This window comes from Furipterus horrens, unplaced genomic scaffold, assembly GCF_987537825.1.
Source record: "Furipterus horrens unplaced genomic scaffold, mFurHor1.1.pri manual_scaffold_3, whole genome shotgun sequence".
NCBI lineage: Eukaryota > Metazoa > Chordata > Mammalia > Chiroptera > Furipteridae > Furipterus > Furipterus horrens.
In genome coordinates this window covers 150796525-150817340 of record NW_028327173.1, presented here as the reverse complement: position 1 = coordinate 150817340, position 20816 = coordinate 150796525, and the positions used below count along the sequence as shown (strand labels likewise).

Below are 20816 nucleotides of genomic sequence, written 5' to 3'. Positions count from 1 at the left end.
GAATTGAACCCTTTAGTTTGTGGGTTGATGCCCAACCAACTGAGCCGCACTGGTCAGAGCAAATGATTTTTGAAGTAGTCCTTCCCACGGCAGTACTTGGTACATCTTTTAGTTCTGTGCTACCTTGAACTAAATGTTTGTTGTGTGTTTTTTGGTGATGTTAAATTTGTAATATCTGTTAACCTTTTAACTAGCTAGAGACTAGAATATAGTGAAGGTTTAGAAGAGAGGACGATTCTAAAGGTTAACCTGGAGTTCTTTGATACTTTCATTACCAGGTAAATGCTAAACAACTTTGAATTTATAGCCACTGCTGGTTAGATATACTCTAAAATTTACATTGGGATGAATGGGTAGATGGATGGATGAATAGATAGATACCAATATATACCTGCAGAATCATGTATGTGGCCTGTATTAATTGCTATGGGGTCAGTAATAACAACAGTAGTAGTCTCTAACATATGAGTGCTTACAGTGTTCTTGGCACTTCAATTATCCCATTTAATTTTACAAAAACCTGATGATGTGGTTATTTCTATCTCCGTTTCACAGATGAGCAAACCTGAAACTTTGAGAGAGACTGCCTTACGGCTCATAGCTAGTAAATGGCAAAGTCAGGTGTAATTCTGCTTATGTTTGATTCTAGAGCCCCCTTTCAGTATGCTAATGAAACATTTTTGTTTTGTGTAGTCAAGACTAGGAATTCAAACAGGGTATATTTGGTTCATATCATTGAGGCTTACTTACACACAAATGTTTTCCCCAAAGCTACTGGTAAGAGATGATTTAAAAGCCATATTTCCAAAGGACCTATTCTGTGCCTTAACTCCTCAATCCTAGCTTCTCTGTAGTTGTGTAAAGAGGTTTTTGAAAACCTCTTAAACTTGAAAATGCTATAGCATTTTGTTGTAAAAATAATAAAATACAAAGTATCTTAAGGTACAAATCACTTATTAATCTTATACAGAACTGGTAAAATTTTATTTTGGTAGCACACACACATAAATATTATTATATCTGTCTCTAAAATTTTCCTCTATTTCCAGATCATAAGGAATATGTAAAACAACACAAGTGGGAGTATATTGTATTATGTTTACTTTTAAAATCCAAGGTTCTTTTTTTATGCTAGTTATCACCTTAGCAAACACAGTTGTAACTGTCTTATCCTTTGTGTTAATCAGAGTGTGTTTTTTGCTTTATATATTTATACAGGCTTAGTCCTCCAAATTGTCCCTTTTTGGACAAAAAAGAATTACATGAAGCTCACCCTTGGTTTGAATTTTTAGTTCAATGTCGACAAGTTTCCAGTAACTTAACAGGTATGCATGTACTATATTAAATACAGAAATTTCTATGGTTAAATAACTGGTCTGTTGAGTAGCATTTAACTTGTGAACTCTTAAATAAATCATTTGTCTGTAGACAAATATCTGACCATAATCTAGGCTCAAGCTTTGTTTAAGAAGCAGAAAACCAAACATGTTAGCCTCTTCCCAGCTAAGAAAAGCCAGACTTGGTGCAGACAGAATGTGTAGTTGTTTCCTTCCCCTCTCAGCCTCCTGCTCTCTTCTCTTTGGATATCTCGCATCCTACCAGTTTATCATAGCTAAATTCCTTGCTCTCCGGCAGATTGACACCCTTTTCCTGTGAAGAAGTGGTCTGTCTTCTTTTAGTAAGGAACTCTAGATGGAGTGAAAAATGCATAGTTGGTGTGAGCTTGTTGTGTCTTCTGTAGCAGAGCTGCTGACAGAGTGTTGCTCTGGTTACAATCAGATAAAGTAGCCCTATGAGCCCTGAGGGCTTAGCTGGTGTTATTCCAGAGATTCTGGAAAGGGCAGGGAATGTTAACAGGCAATCTTTCACTTTTATGTACTGTCTGGTTTCTTTCCAAATGAAGAATTTTTCCATAATGTATTTTTGTTTTGTTTTGTTTGTTCTTTTGGTGCTGATTATATGTTCATTGTTAAAAAAAAAAAAAAAAATTGGAAGCCACCGACAACTATCAAGAAGATAACTGTCCACATAGGTAGAAGCCTAGGTAGATAGAAAGATCCACAGGTAATTCTTCTTTTTAAATTTATTTTATTTTTTTCCATCACCATTTATCCTCCCATACTTCCTTCCACCTCCTCTACTCCCCTCCCCCCAGCAATCACCAACCACACTGTTGTCCATGTCTATGAGTCCTTACACTCTTTTTTTCTTTTTTGCTCAGTCCCTCCCCACCAGCCCTCCCCCCAACCCCAGGGCTCTCAGCCTGCTCTTTATCTGTGAGTCAGGCTTTATTTTGCTTGTTAGTTCAATTTGTTCGTTAGATTCCACATATGAGTAAATCATATGATACTTGTCTTTCTCTGACTGGCTTATTTCCCTTAGCATCATGTTCTCCAGGTCCATCCATGCTGTCACAAAGGGTAAAAGTTCCTTCTTTTTTACAGTTGAGTAGCATTCCATTGTGTAAATGTAGCATAATTGTTTTATCCACTCATCTATGACGAACACTTGGGCTGCTTCCACATCTTGGTGATTGTAAATAATGTTGCAGTGAACATAGGGGTGCTTATGTTCTTTTGACTTTCTGGACTTATGTTTCTTTTTCCTTCACCAGGCTAGGGAAGTTTTAGGTCATTATTTTTTCAAATAGGTTCTCAGTCCTTTGTTCTCTCTCTCTTCTGGTAACCCTGTGATGTGGATGTTGTTATGTTTCATGTGATCCCAACGGTCCCTTAAACTGTCCTCATTTTTTTAATTCTTTTTTCTTTTTGCTGCTCTGATTTGGTGTTTTTGTTCTGCCTTGTCTTCCAAATTGCTGCTTCAGTCCTCTGCTTCATCTAAGCTGCTCTTTATTCCTTCCAGTATATTCTTTATTTCAGATATTGCATTCATTATCTCTAATTGGTCCTTTTTTATGGTTTCTGTGTCCTTTTTCATGCTGTGGAGCATCCTTATAATCATTCTTTGAACTATATCTTATAGATCTGCTATTACTTCCAGTTTTGGTAGGTGACCTTTTATAGTCAGTGTCCTGTGGGACCCAGTGATGCAGTTTTCCTGATCGCTGGAGCAGGCTACTCTAGGAATGTCCCTCTTGTACGTTATGTGGGCCATCCTGTTATAACTGATTCTTGATTGCTGTTAGCCTATTCATGCATGGGATCAATCCTAAGGCTGGCTAACTGTGAGGCTCAACCCCCAGCACACAGTGTGCAAGCTGCTGTGTAGGTGCTGATCACAGGAAGCAGAATTCGCCTCAGCAGAGTTTGGTGCCTGCTGAGATCTCCCTGTGCATATGCTGCAGGTGAAGCTTACTGGATTCTGCTCTGTTGTTTCCTGAGACTGGCTACTGGGTGTGTTGGTTCTGGGCCTCATTGAAGGAACTCTGGTGCAGGACACTGCCTGTGACTGATCCTGGGCAACCTGCTGGGAGCTGTCAGTGATGCATAGCTTGTGGCTCCCTATGCTGGGCCTTGATGTTTGTGGTAAAGAACAAGCTGTGCACCAAGGCAGGCTTTTACCAGCACCAGGCCTGAGGGCAGGTCAGCATAAGTCTCAAAGCACAGGAGATCTGCCTCCTTGCAGGCTGCCTATTCGGCTTAGTCACTGAAAGAGTCCCTGGCTGTACTCCTCAGCAGGGCTGAAGCTCCCAGGATGGGGTGAGAGGGATTCCAGGGGTTGAGGCTATTGCTACCCCCAAGGCTGATGCCTCATGGAAAGGAGTGCCCTGCCCAAGAAGGGTGGCTTCTGCAGTATGGGAAATGACTGCACAAAAGGGTCCTGGCAGCTGACCAACCCCAGACTCCTCACACAGCTCTAGTCTGCATTGCCCTCTCTCTGCCAGAGCCCAGGGTGGTTGGCTACAAAGTTTTGTGTGTTGGCCCTGTAAGAAAGTGGCTGCGACTCTAGCTGTCTCTCCTTGGTGGACAGAAACCCTGTTAGGTTTGGCAGAGTGAGAGGAGAAATGACAGGAGAACAGGCAATGAGTTTGAGATTTATTTGGCCAACTGCAAACAGGCAGGAGACCAAAGTGGTGTCAGCCCCAAGTAGCAGCAAGATGGGGGTTTTTAAGGGGTGTGGGAGTTGGTGGGACTTTCTGCAGATGGCTCTGGGGGAGTGGGCTCTGAGAACAGAGAAGTTATTAAATTGTTGTCAGCAAAGATATCTTTGCAGGGCATAGGCAGTCACTGGTGCCAGCAGTTACTGTGGGGGCAGCAGATTTATTGGGGGCTTGCCTAAATTAGACCTGAATTCCCAGAACCCAGGTCTTATGCATAAGATTCTTGCCTTTGTTTTATTGTTTCTGGGGAGTAGAATCAAAGGTTCGTTTTCTAGGACTGCTTTGAGCTGTAGACCTGTCTCTATATTTCTTCTTGAGGTATAGATTGATATGGAAGGGTATGGAGCAGGAGCATGTCACTGACAGCTTGATTCATAGCAGCCTGCACTGTCCTGCAGATAAAACTTATTAGAAGGCATAGGAGACAGGGACCTACTAAGAGAAAAAAGCAGATGATTATTATTGGGGTTATTAAGGATATTAGCAAACCCCACTGCTGTTCACAGCCAGATATTATGTGGACACGTTTCCTGGTTCTGGTGCTGTAGGCTAGGAGCCTGGCTTGGGGTTTAGACCCAACACTTCTCAGGGGGAACCCCCTCCACCTGCAGCTGAGATGTCCCTCCATGGGAGCCTGGCCAGCCCTCTTGCACCTCCGCACTTCCTACCAATCTCAATGTGGCTTCTTCTGTAAGTCCTTGGTTATAAGGCTTCTCTCCAGCTAGTCTTCAATTGGTTATTCAGGATGATTTTTCAATAACTTAGTTGTTATTCCAGTTTGGTACTGGGAGGAAGTGAGTGTAACTTCCTCCTAATCCACCACCATCTTGGATCTCCACATGGGTAACTCCTGATATAGTTTAATGTATTGTGTTCTAGTTATTTTCTCTATACTTTTTTCAACCTAGTCTATGTTGTATTTCATTCATCTAACAAATATTTATTGAGCTCCTACCTTGTGAGAGTCTGTAAGTGCTTGAGATACAACCAGAAACATTTGTGTATTTGTATACTTCTTTTTTCATATAGTAATTATAAGAATTTCCCTGTGTTCCTAGAGACAATGACCATTTTATGTTTACATAATATTTAATTGTATGGATATACTCTTATTTAATTTACTATTCTCTTATTTTTTAACATTGAGGCTGTTTTCATTTTTTCTCCTATAAATGATAGTCTTGAATATATGTGAACATAAAATTTTTGTCCTTGTTTCAGATTATTTCTTTAGTACAGATAGGTTTCTGGATATGAAATTACTGGTTCAAACGTTGTACACACTTTGAAGGTTCTTGCTATAAGAACAGAATGCTTTCCAGGGAGTTTGTACCATTTTATCCGTAAGTCCCAGCTATTCTACACACCTTGACCAATTCTATGATTGAGGATGATTACTTTTTTAAATCATTGCTGTTTTGATAGGTGATATATGGCATTTGATGTGCATTTCTTTACTGGTAGTGAATTATATATTTTATGTGTCAGACAATTAATTATTTCTCCTTTGTAAATGACTATATCAGTGTTTGGGGCATTGTTTTGTATGAACTCTTCATTTTAGTCATTAATCCTTAGGTTGTCATCTGTTAATATTTCCCCCTATTTCATTACTACTTTTCGATTTTTTAATAGAAGTTTTTATTTTTATGTAGACAAATCTTTCATATTTCTTTTTGTGATGTTTTCCTGTTGCTTTTAAATTTAGAAAGTCCTTACTGTGGATAGAATTAACAATTAATTTTCTTCCTCAGGATTATATAATTCTTCATTTATATTAAGGAAAAAAACATACTTTTTTATTTTCCAGATCCTAAATTGATCTTCCAGGCTAGCCTTGCAAATGCTCAAATACTGATTCCCAGCAATCAGGCCAGTGTAAGCAGCATGCTGTTGGAAGGACATACTCTCCTTGCTCTTGCTACCACAATGTATGCTCCTGGTGGAGTCAGCCTGGTATGGACAGTGCCTTTACCTGATGTGGAAAAATAGGACTGATTTTAAATTTAGCAGAAATATCTATGGATTTTCTAGAAACCAGTTGATATTAAAAAATAATCACTTATAAGTATTTCATTAGATTAAAGAGCATAAAGCAAGGGTTTTATATCATATCCTCTTAAGTTGAAAGGGAACTAATATGTTGTATAGAGATTATTTTTCCCTTCTGTTTTGTAATGCTCCAGGTTTATTTTCAGGGTAGAATCAGGATCTTACTGTTTCCAGTAGTAGGCATACCTTTAGATCTTTGGCTTAGGAATTATTTTGTACTACTTGTCCTGTTAAAAAAAAAAGTCATAATTTTTAGCTACTCATGTAAACTCTTTTGAGGGACCCAGGGGAAAATTACCCACTTCTGCTTTTTATTTTTTAGAAACAAAAGCAAAGTTTATTTGTTCATTTCTTGCATTTGAAGTACCCCTCGATGACATCCTTTGCCTGAGACTCTTTGCCATGGTCCTTAACCACCACATAACTGCAGCCAACCACTTTACGGGGTTTTCCCTCTCTGTAGATATTACAGAGGCCGACCCATTCCCCTGGTTTCTTATTGTCATCAACCTTAATTAGGTTGATCTGGTGTTCAGCACAAAGGGCCTCCACCAACTTGACATACATGGGCTCATTACAGTTGGATGCAAGCACACAAAGGTGGGCTTGGCGCTTATCTAAGGCTTTGGCAGCTTCATGAATTCTGCGCGCTAGGCCATCGTGGATGAGGGCGGTCTTCCACACCTCTTGCAAAGCAGTATTTATGTCCATTACACCTCCAGCAGCAATGCCTTCCTCGGCCATGGCGGTGGGTTATGGGTGGAGCTGAATCTTTAACACACCCAAGCCTCCGCCTCCGCATAGCTCCACCGGCAGGGAAAGAGACCACTTCTGCTTTTTTTTAAGTTATAGTGTGCCTGGTTAGAGGGAATTTAAGAATTTTTTTTAAACATTCAATCTTCAAAACTTTCTTACTAATGATAGCTTAATTTAATACCACAACTTTTAGATTGTTTTAATGCACCTTAACTTATATCGTTATTTATTCCTCTGTTCTTAATCACTTGTCAGAAATTAGTCATAAAGTAACAGAGCTGAGCAAGAGTCATCTAGTCTAATAGTTATTTTTCTTTTAAACTATTTACTATTTAATATCTAATTCAATATTTAAGTATGTCTTTTTTCAAACAGCTTTCCCACACACAGTTTGAAAACCACTGACTTGGGTGAAATTCCTAATTTTGTAGATGAGGAAACTGAAGCCTGATGTTAATATCTAGCCCAAGGTCAAACAGATAGTTGTCTTAGAACCAGAACTATCAGCTTCTGACTCCTTGTCCAATGCTATTTTCACTACCACGTGCTCTCTCAAGCTAATCTTGTTTCACAAGGTTCTTGTGAAAAAAGTACTTAAATTTGGAGACAACAAAAACATTGCTGTACACCATGTTATCTGTTTTTTAGGTTGTCCAGAATGAAGAAAATGAGAACTGTTTGAAGAAAGTAGATCCCCAGCTACTGAAGATGGCCTTAACTCCTTATCCCAAGCTAAAATCTGCTCTCTTCCCACAGTACACTCCCCCTAGTATCCTGCCACCTGATATTACACTCTACCACCTTATTCAGGTACAGTATTATTTAGGTGGCTGGTATTTAGGAGTCTTAGTCCAGGTTCAGCCAGGAAAACAGAAACTACTCTGGGTCTTTCAAATGGAGAACAATTTTACTAGGAATTGCTTACAGAATCGAGAAACCAAACGTGATGGTGACACAACCCCAAAATTGACAAAGAACAAAGCCATCAACACCTGTAGGGCTACAAGACCACTTAAAGAAAGTGTGTTATGAGAACCCATAAGCTGGAGCCATCTTTGTGAGCTAAACTCAAAACCAGGCTGCCTGATAGGAGCTAGGAGCATAGAGGGTTGGGCTGGAACCTTAGAGGAGATGCCCCACAAAGCTAAGTGGAAAAATATCTTGGTTTCTCACCTGTTCCCATCTTTAATCTCCCATTTTGTCTGTGGTGGCTAAACCCATCTGCTAGCCAAAGGGCAAGTGGGCTTGGGAAATAGTTCTCTGTAATACAGGGAGAGCAGTGGAAATGGACTGAGTGCACCTAATTGACCTTCATTCTTGTCTGCTGCTTTCATCAAAAGCAGCTCCATTCTTCCACTAATAACTTCTGTTTCTTCACAGTGAATAGCACTGTTTATTTAAATCAATGTTCCTTTTTTTTTTAAAGAATGTTTTATTGATTATGCTATTACAGTTGTCCCAGTTTCTTTTCCCTTTGCTCTCCTCTGTTCAGTACCCCATTCCCTCCAGCAATCCTACCCCCTTTAGTTCATGTCCATGGGTCGAGCATATAAGTTATTTGGCTTCACCCTTTCCTATATTATTACTAACTTCCCCTTGTCTATTTTGTACCTACCAGCTATGCTTCTTAATCCCTGCACCATTTCCTCATTTCTCCCCCTTCCCTCTCCCAGTTGATGACCCTCCAAATGATCCCCATACCTATGATTCTGTTCCTATTCTGGTTTGCTTGGTTGGATTTTGTTTTTACTTTTTAGATTCAGTTATTGATAGTTGAGAGTTTGTTGTCATTTTAGTGTTCATAGTTTTGATCTTCTTTTTCTTAAATAAGTCGCTTTAACATTTCATATTATAATGGCTTGGTGATGATGAACTTCTTTAGCTTTTCCTTGTCTGGGAAGTACTTCATCTGCCCTACCATTCTAAATGATAGCTTTGCTGGATAGAGTAATCTTGGTTGTTTTAAGTCCTTGTTTTTCATCATATTGAATACTTCTTGCCAGTCCTTTCTTGCCTGCAAAGTTTCTTTTGAGAAATCAGCTGATAGTTTTATAGGAACCCCCTTGTACGTAACTCTCTTCTTTTCTCTTGGTGCTTTTAAGATTCTTTCTTTATCTTTAACTTTTGGCATTTTAATTATGATGTGTCTTGGTGTGGTCCATTTTAGGTCTAGCTTGTTTGGGACACACTGTCTTTCCTGGACTTGTATGTCTATTTCCTTCAACAAATTAGGGACGTTTTCCTTCATTATTTTTTCACATAAGCTTTCAATTTCTTGCTCTTCCTCTTTTCTTTCTGGCACCCCTATGATTAAGATGTTGGCACATTTAAAGTTGTCCCAGAGGTTCCTCTGCCTCTCTTTTTTCAATTCTTGTTTCTTCACTCTGTACTGGTTGACTATTTCTTCCTTATGTTCCAAATCATTGATTTAAACCCAGGTTTCCTTCCCTTCACCATTGGTTTCGTGTGGATTTTCCTTTGTTTCACTTAGCCTAGCCTTCACTTCTTCCCTTCTGCATTTGCCCATACTCAAGCATATCTGTCAAGTCTGTGAGTAGCTTTATCGCCAGTGTTTTGAACTCTGTGTCTGTTAGGTTGGCTGTCTCCTTGTTGCTTAGTTCTCCCACTGGAACCTTGATCTGTTCCCTCTTTTGTGCCATTCTTCTCTGTCTCTTCAACCTGATAGGCTCCTGTGTTTGCCTCTGTGTCTTAGGTAGAGCTGTCACACCTGTTAGGTTGTAAGGGTTGGAGGCTTAGCAATTCGTCAGTGCTGGGTGACCCGTTTCACAATGTTGTGGCACTGTGTGTGGGGGAGGGGTCTGAGAGGGAACAATGCCCCTTTCTCAGCACTCACCCCTTTTCCAGGCACTTCTCCCACTTCCCATATGGGACTGGCACCTCTCTAGCTGTTGCCCTCGCCATAGTTTCCAGAGTGGGTGGGTCTGAGAAAGTTCTAAGACTGTGGGGGCCTTTAAACAAACGGATTCTGCTGAGAGACGGATTCTGCTGAGAGACAGGCAGTTTCTTCCTCTGCCACAACCCCCACTGGTTTTCCATTCAGAAGCAATGAGGCTTTATTTTCACCAGTTCTGGGACCATGAGCTGTACGGTCTGGTCTAGTCTGGTGCTGGGAGTGCTCCCCAGGTGTCCGTCCCTACTTTTTTTAAAGTGTGCGCTTTCCGCTGGCCAGCCACAGCCACTGTCCCTGCTGCTGCTCGCACCACACCGTGTCTTCTCCAGTCCGGCTCTGCCTCTCCTACCTGTCTCGATGAGTATTCCTTCTTATATCTTTGTTTGTTGGACTTCCATGCAGCTTGATTTTCTGGAACTTCTGGTTGTCTCCAGTTTTGAGGTAGTTGTATTCCTTCTTAGTTCTGGAGGGAGATGCAGCGTGTCTACCTACGCCGCCATCTTGGCTGGAAGTTGGAGGCAGATTTAACGGCGGGCACACTGGGCCCTGACTTCTGAAGGGCCCCCCAAAACCCCAACTTTACACTTTTTTCTAATGACACCAAGTTTTGTTTCATTACTACGCTGCTTAAAATATGGTTAACATGTATTTTTATTTTCCCTGTCTCTTTTTTTTAAGGGACCCAATAATTTCTTCTGCGCCCAGGGCCTCAAGCGACTTTAATCTGCCTCTGAGAGTATAAACTGTTGCTACTCAAAACTGTGGGCCCCAGGCATGTGCCAGTCCATGAATCAATTGCTTGTTGCTGAGATGAGATTAGGATCTTGCTTGCACCAGATTGTAAATCAGTGTAACTTAGTACACTGTTTAGTTCAGGCTTTATTCTCGCTTTTTTTTTTAGTAACAATTTCTTAAAGAAGGAAGCAGTAAGCAGATATACATTTATCACAGACTTATCTCCTTGCAGTCAGAGAAGGAAAACTCTGACTCCAAAAAACCTCCGCTGCCTTGCGGCATACCTCTTCAGGGGAAAGGCTAAGGGAGTAAACCCCGACAGAAAATCCGGAGCCGGAGTCCCTAAGGCGGTTTGATGTTGTAGTCAACACCGGCAACTCCTGCGGCGCACCTGAACCCAAGCTGTATCGACTCCGTCTTTCCCTTGGACCCTTCAGCTGTGAAGAGAGGGGGGGTCTGATGCATGGGCAACAGCAGACCCTCCATATTACCCTGCCCAGGCTCTGTAGCTTCAGCGTCATCGCAAGATGTCGATTCAACACGGGAGGAGACAGATACCGTGTCACTCCCGAGTCGGACTGCACAACCATTCTCGGCGGTGCAGATAGACTCTTAAGAAGCTACACCATCGTCTCTCGAGACGGACGGCTGCCGACGATGTAAAAACATAGTTTCTCTACCTAAAATGGATTCAAACAGCCTAAAACAAAAGTGGTTTCAGGTTGTTCTTTGTTGTGTTTTCAATTTGGCTCATGCATTTTTTAGTCCTGTTATCGTTACTGAACAGGAATTGGGGCCCACCACCACCCTCTAGGCAAAATTCCATAGGCAAAGATTTGGTGATAAAGGAGTCTGTATTCAAAAGCTTCACAATTTTAGAATAACAGCTTTCCACACGCATTAGTCACTTAAGCCTATCAGTTAAGACTAAACACTTTAACACCTGAGTTCTCCTATCATTCCCCTGTTAGTTTTTAATTCTCATTTCTATAGGGTTAGTTTACAAACTAAAACAACCTAAGATACAAAAGCTGCACATCAGAAGAATGGCAGGCTACTGCCTCAGAGCCTGTTCTCATAGAAACCCAAAGAAGGATAACCCTGCCACCCACTGCCAGGCCAGCCCAGTCCTAGATTGTGCCCAGCGTTCCTTCCCATCCATAATACTGTCCTGTGGGAACCGCAGGCAGCTGCAGCACCATCATCCAGGTATCCTCAAGGAAGGAGAGACAGCGCCAGCCCTCTTTATTTCCTGTGCTCTGGAAGCATTCAGCTTCTCAGCCAGTCCCTCCTGGACTGTTTACCATTGCCCCTGGCAACCTCCTCCTAGGGTCCCTCCCTTCTCCCCAGTGATCTGATCAGATCTCTCTGTATCATTATTCCAGGAAAAGTATTCCTTAATAGACCACAGATTCTCCCTTGATTTAAAATCAAAGTTGATCTTTCCTTAGCCATCCAAACCTTGGGGTAATAGTTCTGTTTTCTCCTGTATCCCTCCAACCCTGTGTTTATGTAGTCTTTGCCAAACCTTTGGCTAAACAAATTTCAAACAACCACTGCTGTCTGCTCTTAAAACTTTTCTGATTGACTTGACCTTAGTCTGCTTTTTTCTTTGTTGATGATTTGTTCATCACACTTCTTTAACTCTTGATCTGATTGTCTTACTCTTTTTCTTTCCTGACATACCTTAGCTCACCTTGTCATGTTTATAGCATGAAATTTTCTAGCCTCCTAGTCCTCTTGCCTTTTGGTTCCAAAAGCATTTCTAAAGCCCATTTTACATTATAGTTAATGTTGCTTTTACCAAAAGAGAGTGCACTTGGCAGACATAATATGAGGTGAAGAGAGTCTTTAAAAGGAACATAGCCAGTGCTGTTTTTATTAACATAGAAAAGTGTCTCATGCATCCTTTTTTTGTTTTTAGCCACGTTCAAAGAATTTATGTCCAGAACCATAAAATTTTTAATTGCCCTGGAGAAGGGAAGCAGACTACCTGTGAAGTCCTTTCATATAATTTTGCTTACTTATTTTAAAATCAATTAACTTTTTTGTTTCCTTTAAGAGTCCTAGGTGGGAGAGAGCCTCCACCCCCTAAGAGGGAAGGAAGGCTCCTTATTAAGCCATCCCTGAGGCTCTCATGGAAGTTAATAATGAACAAAAGATGGTTAGCAAACGTTCAGTTAGTCTCAACATTAGTTTCCTCTTGTGGGAGTTCCTTTAAAATCATTTTCCCGATTGGTACCTGATTCATTTAGTTCTAAATACATTTCACCCTTCTGGAAAAATGTTATGTGGGCGTCATTGATTTCAAGAAAATCTCATCCTACCAAGGTGAATTGGGGAAGATTAGATTAGCAAAACTATATTTTCTTATAATCTTCCCTAGTCGGAAGGGAACAGATTCTGATTTAACAGGCATTGGTTGATTAGGTGTTCCTACCATTTGTACAGAAGTTTTACTTTGAGTGTGGTTAAGAACAGATAAAGTAACCCCAGTATCTACAAGGGGCTTAGTAATTTTCCTTCTTTAAGTTTCTCCTAAACTGTTAATAGTAAGGAGGAAAAATGCCCTCTCATAGTCCTGGGAGCAACCCTATGCTTGCTTCTGTTTCTTTTCTCTTTCTAAATCCCATTTCAGTTTTCTATAACCCTTTTTAAGGTGATCTGGCTTTCTACAATAAAAAGTCTCCCCTACAGGAGTTTCCCATTAGATTCTACTTAGTAATTCTGTTGCTTTGCTCCCAGAAACCAATAGGTATACTAATTGGAATAGGTCAGAATAGTCAGGACCACATGTTCTAACAGTTAAGGTAAATTTCTTTGTGTCCTGGCTGGTGTGGCTTATTTGGTTGGAGTGTTGTCCCATAAACCAAAAGGTTGCAGGCTTTATTCCCGGTCAGGGCACACGCCTAGGTTGCGGGTTCGGTCCCTGGTCTGGGTGCGTACAAGAGGCAACGAATCAATGCTTCTCTCTCACACTGATGTTTCTCTCTGTCTGTCTGTCTGTTTCTCTCTCTCCCTCTCCCTCCCTTCCTCCCTCTTATCTTCCTCCCTCTTCCTCCCTCCCTTCCCCTCTCTCTAAAATCAATAAGCATGTCTTCGGGTGAGGACAAAAAAATTAATAAATTCCTTTGTGAACTCATCAGAGTTCTGGAGAAAGCTGGGGAAATCTTTAGGGAGATGCCTTAATTCTGTACCACTGCTGGTTCCCCTCTGCCTGAGTCTGGCTTTTCTGGTTTTCTTTGTGAATGTTCCCTAGGCCAGTAGGGAGCTGTGGTGGAGCTTGTGAGAAGAGAAAGAAGAGGGAAAAAGAAAGGAGAGTAAGTCCAGACAATGACATAAAGGGTACAGGAGGACATTTGGAGAAGAGGGGGAAATAGGGTGCTGGCACTGAGAGCTTCAGAAGCCTTCCTTAGTTTAGAAACAGGCTCTAAAAGTTCTTTTTTTTTTTTAATTTGTTTTTATTTTTTTATTACAGTTTTCCCACCTTTTCCCCCATTGCTCCCCCCATTCCGCCCACCCCTTCTCCCACAGTCAATCCCCACCTCATTGTACATGTCCATGGGTTATTTATACTAGTTCCTTTACTAAACCTTCCCCTACTTACTCCCCTTCTCTCCCTCCCCCCAACCCCCTGATACCTGTTACTCTGTACCTTGTTTACATGCCTCGGTTCAATTTTGTTCATTTCTTTGTGTTGTTCATTAGTCTCCTGTATTAGGTTATATCATGTGGTAATTTTCTTTCATTGCCTGGCTTATTTTGCTAAGCATAATTCTCTCTAGTTCCATCCATGTTATTGCAAATGGCAGGAGTTCCTTCTTTCTGCTGCATAATATAGAGTTCTTATTAACTTCTTACAGAAATGAGAATTTATCTATGCTCCTCCTAGAATCTTCTAATTTCCAATCAAGCTTCCTATTCATTCAGTTTAATTTTAGAGGCAGCTTTTTCTAATTTTTCATGCAAAAAATTTAATTTAGGCATCAAAAGAGTTCCATTTTTGCCATTTAAGTTGATATCACTTCTTGTTAAATTTTCCCATTTCTATAAATACTTGCAAATAAAGGCTTCCTGTTTATTGTGTATCTACAGGAGTATTAATGGGGGCTGGCGGCTGGGAGTTGCAGGCCTTGGAGGCACAATTTCCCATGTTTAGTTTTATTTTGGGATCTGTAGAGTCTGGACAAATTTCTAAGGATATTGTTGTAGTTGGCTGAAGTGTGCTGCTTATAGGTTGAGCTCCAAGAGGCTCTTAGAATCAACTAACTTTTAACTCTCATTTGACTTTTCCCCTTCTGCAGTCATTATTGCCCTTTGATTCTAGCAGATTGTTTGGATGGCAGTCTGCCAACACACTAGCTATAGGAGGTAAGTCATGGGTACTTCTTGCTTTGGAAGCATTTTAGCAGTGTTGATCTGTAAGAGTTGACTTATGTTAAGCCAATCCAGTTTTTTCACTACTTTCTATTTTAAAAATAAAGGTATATTCCAGTGAATTGAAAACATATTGTGAGTTAAAAATCATTGTATTAGGCCACTAGTGCTGTACTTGCTGGGAAATGTGTACTTCTCTGTTTATAAAAATTTCCCCCCCCAAATCCCTTTGTTAATAGTATAGTATTATAGAGGTTAAGAGCATAAATGTTGACTCTAGATAAATCCTGGCTACACCATGTAATAGCTGTAGGACTCTGGACAAGTGATTTAACCTCTCTTCAATTCCCTATAAGATAAGCTTAATAACATGTGACACTGAGAATGAAAGGAGGCAAGCATTTAATAAGCTCTCACAGTTCCTGGCTCATGCTCAGCACCATATACACACACATTGTCTTCCTCTCTAGACCAGAAGAATTTCTCTGTGGTTTCTTTTGTGTGTGTGTGTATGTGTTTGTGCCTTTTTAAAAGTATAGTAAACATTCATATGCCATTCTTAAACTCTGCTTTTTCTTTTTTTTTTCCTTTTTTTTTCATTTAGAGTTAGCCTTTAACATCATGTTACCTGTGGTGCCTCCACCTAAATTACTCTAAAGTTGGCTTCAAATTAGTACTTAGCACATAATATACAACCCATAAATATTTATTGACATACATAAAAATGAATTTTCTAATGTGTCAGTTTTATAAATTCAAATTTCAAAATATTGAATTTACCTTGTGTCCAGAGCTCATTGCAGGCCTATAATAGATAGATGTTCAATAAATATTTGTTGAGTGCTAACTAAAGTAGGGCTTATTGCTTTGTCAAGTGAAAACACATTGTTCTAATTTTAGTAAAGTTACTAGAGAATAGACAGAACCCTCTGCCCTCTTTTTATGCCCTCCAACTTAATCACTTACGTGAGGTCTTGACCTCCCTCTTGGAGACCGAGCACTCTAGCAGGTCAGTACATACCAGGGAAACAGGAAATTGAAGGTGTGCATGTTCCTTGCTTGGTTTTGAGACATTTAAGACCTATTTGAACAAATAAAGCACAAAGTAAATGAAACAATAATACAGATTTATGAAGTTGGAGAATTATATTTTAATTGAATGTTTACTAACTTTTTCATATGATTTACCACTGAAAGGGGATGTAAAGTGACTGCATGATGACTTTGCTTCCATGGCAGGCCAAAGAAAATTTTCCCTTCAGGTAGAATTTTCTCTTACACACAATCTCCACACTAGCCGCCAACTGCTAAAAAAAAATCAGGGTCTTACTTCAATCAAAAACTTAGGTTTACTCATTTGGCACCTGGAAGTACTATACACTTGACATGTACTCAGCAAATATTTAATGATGAGTGGTTTTATATGGAATTATAAATTACCAAAATTACTGTGATCTCACAAAACATACATGTTTTAATCTCAAAGGGGTGTACTTTTAAGCAATAACTTTGTAAGATAACACCGTTAAGGTCTGACTTTCTGTAGAAGCCAAGTTACAATATAAAAAGTCTTTAGCCCTGGCTGGTGTGGCTCAGTGGATCAGGCACCTGCCTGTGAACCAAAGGGTCATCAGTTCAATTCCCAGTGAGGGCACATGCCTGGGTTGTGGACCAGGTCCCCAGTTGGGGGTGCTCAAGAGGCAACCACACATTGATGTTTCTCTCCCTCTCCTCCCTCCCTTCCCCTCTCTAAAATAAATCAATAAATAAAATATTATTTTTTTAATGTCTTTGGAATTCCATCAGAGGATAAAACTTTATTTCAGAAATAAGCATTGAACTTTGAGAACAGATGCACTGTTTTCCAGAATTGGTTCCTTTAACAGTTCAGAATGTTATATCTCTTATTTTTTAAATATATGGTAAGTAGTTAAAAGACAAATATTAGGGCTTGACAGGAATGGTTATTTCATACTAACTTGTCATATCCAGATATCTTCTAACTTTAAATTTCTCTCAGAATAGAAAAAAATTTTATTTTGGCTCTTTTCATGGACATGGAGGAACTTTAAACTGCATCACTCTGCTGGTCTTGGAAAGATGGTACCAACATGTAGATAAGAAGGTGCTCAATGAATACAACATTAGAAAACATAGCTAGTGATAACAGAGGCTAGTATAAGTGGGCATTATTGTGGAGAAAAAGATCTTCTCCAGGTATTTATTGGAGAATGGTACAGTGAGTTGGCCATGGTGAATCGAGGACACACAAATATGTTAAGTAAGAATTTTATTGCATAGTGAGTTGCATGAATGAATTAAAAAGCTTTTGCAGATCTTTGGAAGAGATTTTGCATCTAAAGGGTTACTGCCATTGTGAAGTTAAATATAGAATTAAAGCAGCTAAAATTACAAGTAAGCTCAGTGGGGGAAAAGCACAATTTATAAGTTTTCATGCAGCCTCTCAGGTACACATTTTTGCATAAAATGAGGACTATCTCTCCATATTAAAATAAAACTATTATATTTTGGTGGTTCCAAGTGACACAGTGATACAAAATGATTATAGCAACCAGTTTTCTCTCACCATTGCAGACTTAAGTTTTCCATGTGCAAATTTGCAGTTAATCATGGTAAGCTGCAGAACATTAATATTGCTTCACTTTCCCCCCAGATGCATCCAGTCATCTTCCACATTTCTCTAGCCCTGACCTGGTTAATAAATATGCTATAGTGGAACATCTGAATTTTGCTTATTATTTATATCATGGACGGCCATCATTTGCTTTTGGTACTTTTCTGGTCCAAGAGTTAGCTAAGAGCAAGACACCTAAGCAGCTGTGAGTATTTAAAATATAATTTGTACTGTCAATAAAAGGCATGTCAGTGTATTTTACATGAGGACTTAAAAAAATGTACTGCATGTCCAACTATTACTTAATAAAATTTTGTAGATTAAAAATAAATGTACTGGAAACATGTATACCAGAGTTAACAGATTATATTTGAATGGTGATGTTTTTCATTTGTGCTTTCCTGTGTACCCCAAGTTTTTGACATTTAGTGTGTGTTACTTTTGTTAATAGGAAAAAAGTTAAAGTATATTTTAAAATCATATTTTAAAAAAATGATCGAGGAGCTTGCCTAATTACCATTAAGCTAAAGAGAGAATTCTGTAATGAGATGTGAATTCTATATTTAAGATCTTTGTTAGATTTACTTTATTGGTTTGTTTTTTATTATTTTTTATTGTATTTTTTCCATTACCATTTAACCCCCTTTTACTCCCATCCTCCCCTGAAATTATTGGTTTCTTTTATAATTAACAAAGCAATGTATATTTATGGTAAAATATTTAAGTAGCTCAGAAGGGTGAAAAATGAAATGTAAAAGTCCCTCAGTCTACATAGTATCTTCATTCTGCGTAGTAAATGAACATGGTTAATTTTTTGTGTCGTTCCTCAAAAATTTTTTGTGCATATAAAAGTACATATGAGTCCTTTAAAATGTATGTGCTTTATGATGTCTAACTTTAAGTGGCATTAATTTTCTTGCTAGTTTGTGTACATATAATTGACAAGATCACAAGTTGGCAGTCTTTTCGAAAGTCTACTCCCTGTTCCCTGGGTGAAATTGGAAACAGAATAATTTGGACTATGAGTAGGTGTTTTAGGGGAAGGTAAATATAAGGAAATGAAGGACCTATGGAGCCAAAAGACAGATAAAAGCTACCAAGAACCTAAATGAATGTGTGCAAGGGGTGCAAAAAGGGAAGGGGGAGGAAGTCAAAAATCACGAGTGTCCGACACTCCATGTGTCACTGATGTGATTCCATCTGCTTCTCCTGATGAGATGCAGTATTTATGTGCTGATGCAATTTTGCTTCCTTTCTTTTTCAGGATCCAGCAAGTGGGCAATGAAGCCTATGTTTTAGGCCTCTCTTCCTTCCACATACCTTCAATAGGAGCTGCCTGTGTCTGTTTCTTAGAATTGCTTGGCCTCGAAAGCCTCAAGCTCAGAGTTGACATGAGAGTGGCCAATATAATTCTGAGCTACAGGTGCACAAATGACGATGCTCAGTACAGCTTTATCAGAGAGTCTCTAGGTACAGCACCTTTTCTTTCTGTGGCTTGGTTTGTTTAGCGGACCTGGGATAAACAGGTCTAAGGCACTGACTTGGGAGTGACTGGGGAGGAAACAGTGATCTTCAGGACTATTTCATCCTTTTCCTGAAGTGTTTGTTCTTTAACTCACTTTCTGGGACTCTTTAATTGGATACTGAAGTGACCCTGGACCACACTCTTCAAACAGAAATTCCCAGTTCCTACCTTTTCTCTTACCCAATGTGTTGTTTATATTTCTTCTAGCTGAAAAACTGTCTAAACTGGCTGAGGGTGAAAAGGCAGCCATAGAAGAATTGCTTATTCTCTTAGAAGAAGGTATATGGAACAGCATTCAGCAACAGGAAATAAAAAGGTCTGTAAATTGCAATTCCAACCTCTTTTCCAGCAAGCTTTATTGTCCCAATGTGTTTGCCTAGTCTTTCCTCCAACACCTCAGATTTTTCACCAATCCCCCTTATCTTCTTACTCATCCAGCCTATAGCAGATACTTAATAAACAGATAATGGAGTTTTCTTTTTTTTGGATAATGGGTTTTAATTGCATCTTACCATCAGTAAAAGGAGGGTGAAAATAATGATTCCCTCTTAAAAGGTGGTGTTTCCAAGAGATGGAGAGGAGCTTTGTGTCCCCCACTACCTTAATGGTCAGGGAAGTCTGTTAGGTGTTACATGTTCAAATCATTTCAGAAGATGTGGGATGGATATCAGAAAATTTAATTCTGATATCCTTAATCTTTTCTTGCTAATACATCAGTTGATAATGGAAGTTGAAGTAACCATCTGTCCACAAAAGCCCCTCTCCTGATACAGGAGGTGGCAGAGGGAGGTTTATAGTTGTGAATACATGGAACAGTTTATTCTTGTATTATTTATTAATTATTGTATTATTTTCCACACAAACAACTGTAAACCCTCTTTTTCCCTACACTGTACATTCTTGCTGTCTTTCCTCTGTGCTATCCCCCTGGGGCTGACCCAGCCATGCCAGACCCTGGGAACACAACATTCTTCTGTAACTCCTATCACTGATTCTGTTTGCAGCAGCTTCCTGCTTTTAGCACGAGCAGGTACTTTCCCTTTAGTGAGGAAGTCTAGGCACCTGTTAGGGTTCTGATTCTCTAAAGTAAATCATGAAAGATAATTAAACACTCAAATTTCTTGAGTGACTATTTTCTCACTTCTCCTAAAAATTGTACATAGCTATTTTGATAGATACTTGGTTTACAAAATGAATGAATTCTAATACCATGCTAAGAGAGCTATTATGTATTGTAGGTAAGAGTCCTTTTTTTTTTTCTCAAAGCAGTCTAATAAATATTTGGTATTTGCTGAGAAGCTTTTTAGAGGATATACTGTGGTTAAATTTATTTATTTTTTACTAATTTTCAGTTTAGAACTAAAGCAATATTTTTACAAGTTTTTTTCTCTACCTCTCCACCCCTGATGACAGGTTATCCAACGAGTCTAGCAGCCATTGGGCATTAGTGGTACAGTTCTGCAGGCTTCACAACATGAAACTGAGCACGTCTTACCTTAGAGAATGTGCCAAAGCAAATGATTGGTTACAGTTTATTATTCACAGCCAGCTCCATAATTACCACCCAGAGGAGGTAAGCCACTGATTAATGCAAGTTGTTCAAGAAGAGGATATTGGTATACTTCTTAGGATAAAAATAATGTTTTTTCTGTTGTGAACACATACACTTTTGTTCGATATGATACTATTGTTTTTACTAAAAATTCAGTGGGTTGGCATCAGGCGAAGGACTAGTCATTAGTACTAAAGAGATGAAGGAGTTTTG

The 20816-nt window shown here is 39.4% G+C and overlaps 1 protein-coding gene and 1 pseudogene across 1 annotated transcript in view; one reads left to right on the top strand and one right to left on the bottom strand.

Moving 5' to 3' along the window:
- Positions 1–20816, top strand: part of SPG11 (SPG11 vesicle trafficking associated, spatacsin) — an 87988-nt gene that overhangs the window by 35411 nt on the left and 31761 nt on the right. Inside the window, exons 17-24 of the mRNA XM_090270529.1 lie at positions 1219–1325; positions 5871–6016; positions 7517–7678; positions 14819–14885; positions 17566–17731; positions 18791–18996; positions 19259–19367; positions 20465–20624. Of these exons, the coding sequence (XP_090126655.1) occupies positions 1219–1325; positions 5871–6016; positions 7517–7678; positions 14819–14885; positions 17566–17731; positions 18791–18996; positions 19259–19367; positions 20465–20624 (1123 nt within the window). The remainder of the gene's footprint in view (positions 1–1218; positions 1326–5870; positions 6017–7516; positions 7679–14818; positions 14886–17565; positions 17732–18790; positions 18997–19258; positions 19368–20464; positions 20625–20816) is intronic.
- LOC150016396 (small ribosomal subunit protein eS12 pseudogene) lies at positions 6436–6906 on the bottom strand (annotated as a pseudogene).